The following is a 10,000-nucleotide window of genomic DNA, read 5'->3' on the forward strand; positions in this document are numbered from 1 at the left end:
ATATTTGTACCCTCTCGAAAACGAGATTTTTTTTTTATCTCAAGAGAGGCTATCCTCTAATAAATGAATTTGAATTTGAATTTGAATATTAGCTCAAAGTGGATATGCTTGAACATCAGTGCCACCTGTATTGGGGCATGGAGGACAGCTTGTGAAAGGAGAGCAACTGAACACACTCTCAGAAATAAAGGTACAGAACTCGTCGCTGTGGCAGTACCCTCAAGGGGAGTACCACTGCGTCGCTTGATTGGAACCCCAAAAAAAGAGGCACGTTCAGTTTCTTGCAATGTCGACCAATGTGCATCTGTCACCTCTTTTTTTGAGGTAACAACCAAGCAACGCAATGGTACTCCCCTTGAGGGTACTGCCACAGCGACGAGTTCTGTACCTTTATTTCTGAGAGTGGGACAGGCAATTGGGAGAGAGTGTGTTCTGTGCTGACATTGAAAAGGGCATTTGAGGGCATAAGAGAGCGATGTTCTGGCGTGTATCTAGGCTAGAGCAACCTCGTCAAAGAATCCAAGGACAATGTTTTTAGTCACCTGCACGTGGCTTTGTAAGACACCATGTCCGTCAGACAACACTTTGCTATTTGCACCGTATCCGCTGTTATCTATCTCTCTCTCTCTCTCTCTCTCTCTCTCTCTCTCTGTGCGTGTGAGTGTATGTGTGAGTGTTTGTGTGTGTGTGTGTGTGTGTGTGTGTGTGTGTGTGTGTGTGTGTGTGTGTGTGTGTGTGTGTGTGTGAGTGATTCAGCCCATCTGACGTCCATCACGTCCTCTGCCATATCATCCCTTAAATTAAATCAGCTTTCAAGCACATCTTTGTTTTAATCTCTTGTTCAGCAATCAGGCAGCAAGAAAAACATAACCCCATAGCCACACACACACACACACACACACACACACACACACACACACGTGCGAATGCACACACACACACTTGCCAAGATAACACACAATTGTGACATAATGATCAAACATACAGACAGGCAAGACAGGCAAGACAGACAGACAGACAGACAGACAGACAGACAGACAGACAGACAGACAGACAGACAGACAGACAGACAGACAGAGACACGGATGCACGCACCCTCGCACGCATGCACACACACACACACACACACACACACACACACACACACACACACACACACACACACACACACACACACACACACACACACACACACACACACACACACACACACACACACAGACACAGACACAATGTCTAATCATAGGCTGTGTTAACAGATTGGGCGGTTACTTGGGATGGCCGTCTGCGGGTAAAAAACGGAAAAATTGTCTATTTGGCATTTTTTCCTGTGGTTTTGGGCAAATAGAACTTAATGCAATTTGTTGAAATTGGGTGGAATTTAGCGCAATTTGGCGTTTTTTGAGAACCTTTTGGGAGGGATTTGATCAGACACATCTGGCAACACTGATCAAAGGAGGAAATGCATTTCAAGCCAAATCTCAGAACCACACAAAGACGTTTTTTAAGGTTGTGATGGGCCTATGTCTGTTTTGCTATGACTGAATAGTGGGAACAGCTGTAACCATTTAATACCAATGAATGTAATAATTATTTAATCACAATGCTTTGTCATTATATACATTACATGAGATTAAGCTGTTGATGTCGATGGTGTTCTAGGAAAGAAAGACAGAAAGAAAGAAAGAAAGAAAGAAAGAAAGAAAGAAAGAAAGAAAGAAAGAAAGAAAGAAAGAAAGAATTAATGTAGTACCTGAACTCCACAGGAACTGCGGAACAGTGCAGGTGGCGTCCAGGTGACCCTGCCATTACTGTACACCTGCACGTGGACATGCAGCGCCACATCAAACGTCCCGTCATTACTGAGGAGAGAGAGAGAGAGAGAGAGAGAGAGAGAGAGAGAGAGAGAGAGAGAGAGAGAGAGAGGTGTGGAGGCAGAGCGAGAGAGAGAGATTACACCATAATGTAAGAGAACGAAGATATAGAAACAAAGTTATAGAGAGATGAACACATAAACAACAGCAAACAAATGAGCAAGTGAACAGAAGAGTTCAAAGGGTAATTCAGTGAAGACAGTGAGCACTGAGTGATGCTATATACACAACACATATTGTGGAGGGACAGAGAAAAAGGGAGAAAGAAAGGGAGGAAGGGAGAGAAAAGAGAGAAAAAAGGGGGAAATAAAGGGAGGAAGGGAGAAGGGAGAAAGAAAGTGGGGAGGGGAGTGAAAATAGAACACAAGAGAGACTGAGCAGTGAGTCAAGAGAGATATCCACCAGACATGAATGGACAGAGAGGAGTGAAAGAGTGAAGACGACAAGTGAGAAAGGAAAATGATGGAGAGAAGAGATTGCGGTAGATGAGAATGAGAGAGGGGGAAATGGAGAACAGGAGAACATGAAAGAAAGGATCACTTTGGTAAATGTGCCAAGTGGAGAGAGAGAGGGAGAGATAAAGCAAGCAAGAGAGAGATAGAGAGAAAGAAAGTGAGTCTGTGTGTGTGTGTGTGTGTGTGTGTGTGTGTGTGTGTGTGTGTGTGAGAGAGAGAGAGAGAGAGAGAGAGAGAGAGAGAGAGAGAGAGAGAAAGAGAGAGAGAGAAAGAAAGAGAGAAAGAGAGAGAGAGAGAAATGAAATATAGATCAATACAGCCCTCTATTACAGTGTGTCAGATCAAATGAAAACATATCATCCGTGTGCAGACACCCCCAGTGTGTTGGAAGGATAGAGTCTAGCCAGGCCGTGCCCTCCTAGACAGCTTCAGCGTTGCTACCAGTCAGGTCAAGAGCAATGCAAGTACTTTCTGAGTTCCCGCAAAATCGGGAACTCCTCCCACCTTTTTGGGAAGCAAACAATCATTAGCAAACCAAGGGAGGCCATTTGGGAAATGCCGTTCCGGAAATGTTAATTGTTATGCTCTTGGTCAGACCAAGTCTTGAGGAGATTTGAAAGTCGATGATAATCAGGATAAAAGTCTGCAATAGGGCTCCACGCAATCCACAGACAGACATCCAGAGGCCCCACACATGCAGAGTTTTTCGGTAACACTTCACCAGCGTCATACATTTGACATAACAGTGTCATAACTGTGTCGAAACGCATGTCATGCATCTGTCATAAGCATAACGGCAGTGCAGTGGCTTAACAACTCGGTCACGGGCCCCGGTGCGAGTATCCAGCACGGGCCCCCGGAGGTTGTGCTAATTTTAGGATATTTTATCTAGCCATTACGGGTGAAAGGGTGGGCTATTTTCTTTGCAATTGCAACAGCATCGTGAATGCTGCAACGATGTGCACATCAAAGAGTATTAAAGTTATCTGTCCCAAAAAAACAACAACAGGACAAACGCAAAGAAAGGCTTTCGGAATATGTGTCTAGAGACCGGTTGAGACAGGGACAGGGGGCTGCGTGTGTGCTTGCGAGCGCACGGTGCCTGCTGACAGCAGGCTACACAGACGAGGGAGACAACCATGCTGATCTTAAGCACCCCAGTTTAAACTTCACTAAAAAAATAACACTAAGGACTTAAAAGATAGATAGCACAATCAACAGAATATGCCTTCATAATGATTTCAATATTCCACTACCCCACATACACAAGGTGCCATTGCAAAGTAGTTTTGCGTCCTTTGGTATCATCAAATAACGGCACAATAGAGTTCTTCAGTAACGCGGAAGCATGTAGTAGATTGTAGTCTTTCATGTTAGCATTTAAGGACTTCCTGGTTCGTATCGGCTTCCGGCCTCCATTGGGAATGAATAGGGGCCAGTTTCAAATAAGCTTCGAGTGCAAGCACGCGCTTAGCGAACCCCCGCAAACTGTCGAGGGTGTTAAAAATAGGCTGTAGGTATGACATGGTTGATCATTTTGTGTCAAACTTCGACATAAATACGATGTTGCGTCCATATGCTAAACCCGGAAACTTTTGGCGACTACAGAAGTGGCGCCGGCATGTACGTGCGGAGGGTTGTACCCATGGCAACCAAAGGAAAGTATGTAGTTCGGAAGTTTTAATGATCAGAAAGGGGTTAGCAATATTGAATTAAAATCGTCATGATTTAACATGTGAATACACCAACATGATGATAAGATCCGTTCCACTAATGAGAAAGGGATGTGGGGACACGCTAATGTTCGTTGTTGGCGTGCAACTTATATTTTTGCCAAACCTGAATCTCTATGGCGTGTTGCAATGTAAAAAATCGCCATAGAACCGGAAGTCCAAACGCCGCATACAAGTTGACGTCAACGCTGAAGAACTCTATATGCAACGCTGGTTATGGAAGACGGTCCCGGCTACCAAAAACATGGGAAAAGATGGAGACGGCGCATGGGTGGATACCAAGGAGTGGATACACAACATCCAAGACAACCATGACAACACATTGGTGACAGCCCACCAGTAAAACATACACAGATAGAGCTCTACACACGCACACAGAATCGTCCACTTATTTAGATTTCTTTCTCCCCTCCCCTAGCTGGGGAGGTAGATGGACACTCCCAACTGAGATCGCTCCCGGACGTGTAGTCCCAGGTGTTTCTATCACTCCCGGACGTGTAGTCCCACCCGATTATATTTCACGTATTATCATACACTGCCAGCAATTTAGGGTTAGGGTTAGGTTTAGGTTTAGGTTTAGGGTTAAGGTTAGGGTTAGGGTTAGAAACAAAAAACTAACATCAAAAAGATAACTAGCTCCGTTATATGGCGGTGGGATCGATAGTCTGGCTAGTGGGAGCGAGCCGACCGGGGAGCGTCCTGCGTTGGGAGCGACAATCAGGGAATCCCCTAGCTGACAACTCCAGAGTCCACTTCGTAACATAGCCAAGCTAACAGAAGAACTTAACTTATATTATGCTAACAGGAGCTAACAGATGATAAAATCAACATGGAGTGGAGGTGCTGTTAGCAAGTCAGCACAACTAGTTGTCAATTGGAGAACACACAACTAAGTTACAACGCTGGGAATAACTACAGCAATACCGCTGTCACAGATTACAAACTAGAATGGACACCGTTAAAAATGTGCCTCGTCTCTTTCGTTTAGCCAGACCCTGCCGAACCCAGACTACTGGACTAGAAAGTGACAACAATTGGAAAATACCTGAAGGAGATGAGTGATATGAAATCAATATAATGCCGCGGCGGACATTATTATAGGGAAACCTGTCCTTACCTTCTTCGTAGCGTCTTTGAAATCTTCTCAGATAATATCCAAGGAGGTCTAATATCCATAGACCTGTTCTTGCTAGCCAGTAGCCATCTCTATTCTTGGCGAATGAAGTGACTAAACTCATTTTATATTCCGCCTTCAAGAAAGCCAACAACGCATAGCCTACTACTACAACATAGATAAGATGAGAACAAAAGAGTCCACGTTCGACTGACCAGCATGCATTTAATTTGGTAAGGGAATCAATCATGTGGTAATTCCAAACAGAACGTTACCACTGGCGACTCGCGCTCCCTGTTTACATACAGCCAATGATAGTGTATGAAAATATATATCCCACAATCCCTGGCCGCAATGTAAAAAATAAAATGCACAAATATAGCGTTCATGTGTTACCTTTATTGCTATTTGAAACATTTGTCTGAACAATTTCACTGCCCATGTAATGACCTGTAGCAATATAGTAACTAAAAGTGTCAATTTGCAATTGATTTAATGCTCTAAATTCCCACCGTCTTTTGGGAGTCTGACACGGTCTATAAATAGTGTCTGGACATAAGGTTAATGTAGTGCACAGGATACAATGCCTATCCATTTTTCGACTCGTAACCAACGGGTATAGAACTACATGGGGGGGCCCGCGATCCACTTCGGAGGGCCCGTTCGCGGGCCCCCCAGTGGTCGCGGGCCCCGGTGCGACTGCACCGGCTGCACCGCCTATAGTTACGCCAGTGCGGCAGTGTCATAAAAGTGACATTCGGTTGTGGTTGAGACAGCACTAACAATGTCAACATTTCATGACCACTTGGGGACGTTATGACATTGACATCATGCTTATGACTCGTTCATGACACGGTTGTGACACTGTTATGTCATACGTATGGCGCAGAAGTGAAGTGTAACCGGGTTTGGTAGCTCCCTGCATTCCACTTCACAGACAATAAGGCTAGGAGCACTCTCAGAGCACATTTGATTATTTGAAAGGTCTAATTTTCGCAGTACAACATAGAGTTTCTGAGGTGAAGTTGTTCACTTTCATGTGATTAAATGAACCGTATTTGCTCTGATTTATATTTGCAAAAAAATCAAGTGAGTCAGATTTGGTGATTCACACAAGCGAAAACAAAGACAGAACCTTTCTTTTTTTTTGTTGCTAAAAGGACCCTTTTCTTGCCCGTGAACTGCATGTGTCAGGGCACCCAATACTTTAGAGAGAGATCGGTGTGCCGTTTTGGCCGACCACCGTAAAACACTAAACGGCAAAGGAATTTGAATCATCTACCTATGGTACGCAAAGCAAAATAACTCTCTACTTCTCCCCTAAAGCAATTTCTCCCACCAATAACCCACACCTTCCATATTATCATAATAATCAACTTCCACAGACGAATAACTCCCTATATGCATTTTTTTTGTTGGTAAATTGTTGTGATTCTATGTTTCAAAATCCCCTAGGGAAATCTGGTAGCACTGACATATGACTGAGCAGCCAACCTAATGGGTTCAGGGTTTGTGTTTGTTTGCGAAGCGGCAGTAGCTGACCGTACAATATTGGGGGCCTATTTACTTTCAGCAAGCAAGGCGATTTATTTCTGTGAGAAACAGGAAAAAGGAAATAGATCGTACGTGGTATGGTAAAAGTGTACCCCCTCACCACCTTATTAACCCCAACGCACCCACCACACACCCACCAACTGACTATTGGAGTGTGAAGATGGAAAACGAGGGGAGAGGTTCTCTGATCCTACAGATATTCAATGTAGCATGTGATACACACACACACACACACACACACACACACACACACACACACACACACACACACACACACACACACGTACACACATACACACACACACACACACACACACCTACACACACACACACACACACACACACACACACACACACACACACACACACACACACACAAACACACACCTGCACACGTATACACAGGGTCGTATTAATGCACAGGGTAGATATGGCTGCAGCCTAGTGGCCCCCACATGCCATGGGGCCCCTGATTGACAAAAAATGACAGAAAATGACACGATGCAGTGTTGGAAAATTCATCTGTGGTGTTAAACACAGTTGGTAGACATGTTATCCTTAATTCCTAATTTGTAATTATCACACTATGTAAATTTGTTGTGAAATTTGCCTTCCTGGGGGGCCCACAGCAACCTTAAGCCTAGGGGCCCCAGGACATCTTAATCCGGCCCTGCATGTACATACCCGTGTACACACATGCATGCACGAAAGCACAAATGCACGCACAAACACACACACACACACACACACACACACACACACACACACACACACACTAGAGGTGCTCCGATTGCTCGGCAGCCGATCATGATCGGCAGATAATGGCCAAAAATAGCCTGATCGGTGATCGGAAAAACATGCCGATCAAAAAACCGATCCAGAGATATTAAATTCCTCACGCAACCATTTTGCCTTTACACCTGGCGCTGCCTGCATGTAGCCTAGGTGCTGGCTCTGCACAGCTGCTGCACCAAAATAAGGCATCTTTACTTGTCTTTAACTTTTGGGAATTCCCTCCTTCATTTTCACCATTTATAATCATATCTGCATCAACAATGATCTGATTTTCCGATCCATGCGCCGTTTACATGTCGCTTGTAATTTGTGTCAGTCTCGCCATGTTCGCTATTTTGAGTTACAGCCTGTCAGCACGCAACAACTAAACGTTTCCAAAACAATCATCAACGGTATTGTTTTTAAAGTTGTAGCCTAATGGACAGCCAGGTCATTAGTTTGTAGTCGCTGCAACACCAAACAGAGGGAGAGTGGACGGTGTGAAACTCAATGAGTCTGTGCAGGGAATTCTACAATCTATGACAGTGTTACAACTTTCCTCACAGACACGCGTGTTGCCTGTTCTTTCAAGGGAAGTTTTTTTTCTTGTTTTGTGTAGGCCTATGTAGAATCTCAAGTTTTTCAGTCACAATGTAATTTGCGATAGACTACTTCTCGCCAGTTAGCCATTTTGCGTTATAACCTGTGTAGTTGCCTCGGTCAGCACGCGACAAGTTCACGTTGTCCGCACAAGCATGCCAATGTTATTGTTTTCAAAGTTGTAATTGACAGTCAGTCGATTAGTTTGATAGTCGCTGAAACGCCAAACGGCGACAGGTGAGGAAAGAGGGAGAGAGCTCAGACTCAAAACGGTCGCGGAGCACTGCAGCTGTGGACAGTGAGTGACAGAGAGGGGAGGGGCTCTCCTCACGAGGCTGCTCATTTAAAGCGACAGGGTTTTTTCAGAGAAACTGAGAGACTGAGATCCAGGTGTCTGAGCTTCAATTCAATCTTAAATAGTTTAGTAATTATATTCAATGACTTATAAATTGATCTAATGTTTCAGTTTCAATTCAATCTTAAATAGTTTAGTAATTATATGCAATAACTTATAAATTGATTAATAGGCCTCCTGTAGACTTACTTGTAGGCTATATTACCAACACTAGTCTGAAAGAGCTAAAAGATAATAATACTAATAATAATAATAATAGCCTAATAATAATAATAATAATAATAATAATAATAGCCTAATAATAGGCCTACATTGTGAAAGCGACATGTGCAAATTAAGATTGATTGGTTTATGGGCAGAAATGGTATTCAATAAGGATAATTAATAGGCTATTAAAAAAATAGGAAATAATTTCTGTGATCGGCAATGATCGGTGATCGGCAGATAAAGATTTTTTGTGATCGGTATCGGTGATCGGGCCCAAAAAATGGTGATCGGAGCACCTCTAACACACACACACACACACACACACACACACACACACACACACACACACACACACACACACACACACACACACACACACACACACACACACACAAACACACACACACACACACACACACACACACACACACACACACACACACACACACACACACACACACACACACACACACAGCCAGCTTTGCATGTGTCAGCATGGAGGGAAAGTTAATCTCTGCTTCTTTCTTATCAATACCTGCACATGTACAGTACATGCCCTGAAAATAAAAACACAAATAAACACACGCAAAAAACATCGGCACAAACATCCTCAAAATCGTACATCAAAGGCAAAAGGACACACACACACACATGCACGCACGCACGCACGCACACACACACACACACACACACACACACACAGAAAGTACAACTTTGAGTTACACACACAGTTACAAACCGCATCAATTCAGGCAGTGTACATTTCAGCAACCCTTCACAGCATGCATCTACAGTGTTTGTGCACCTATTTCACACCTGAAGTACAGTGATATGTGCTGCTGGGTGCTTTACTGCATGTTTCCTGTTTTTCTCAACTGCTAAGGGGATTGCACACCAGAGAGTAGGATTGTAAATCACAGCCTCCATGATGATACAATACGGTATCGATTTCTTAAAGCAGAGATTTGATTATTTTCGATACTAAAGAATTCCCAAAGATACAATGCGATTCGATTAATTTTTTTCCAATTACTTTTCCAATACTATTATGTTATGGAGCTAGGGCATTGTTTAGGGGCCAGCGATTCCTTTATTTTCAATACTTAAGAATGCCCGACGATACGATGCGATACGATTAAATCGGCGGCCGATATATCGATGCATTGATACATTTGGATTATTATTTACACCCCTACCAGAAAGATGCGAGCAGACTCGCAACTATGTTCAGGCTGTTGTCCGTCTGTTGTCCGTCCGTCTGTCCCTTGATGGTCTTGCTCAGTCGCAATTTTTATGTCGAGCACACACTAAAGGGCAGATTACAGTTCTGCAAC

General features: G+C 43.7%; 1 protein-coding gene across 1 annotated transcript in view; it reads right to left on the reverse strand.

Moving 5' to 3' along the window:
- The window catches only part of chrnb1 (cholinergic receptor, nicotinic, beta 1 (muscle)), a 53,820-nt gene that overhangs the window by 24,746 nt on the left and 19,074 nt on the right, over positions 1 to 10,000 (reverse strand). The window contains exon 5 of the mRNA XM_063186330.1: positions 1,754 to 1,862. Coding sequence (XP_063042400.1) covers positions 1,754 to 1,862 — 109 coding nt within the window. The remainder of the gene's footprint in view (positions 1 to 1,753; positions 1,863 to 10,000) is intronic.

Source organism: Engraulis encrasicolus, chromosome 21 (assembly GCF_034702125.1).
Source record: "Engraulis encrasicolus isolate BLACKSEA-1 chromosome 21, IST_EnEncr_1.0, whole genome shotgun sequence".
NCBI lineage: Eukaryota > Metazoa > Chordata > Actinopteri > Clupeiformes > Engraulidae > Engraulis > Engraulis encrasicolus.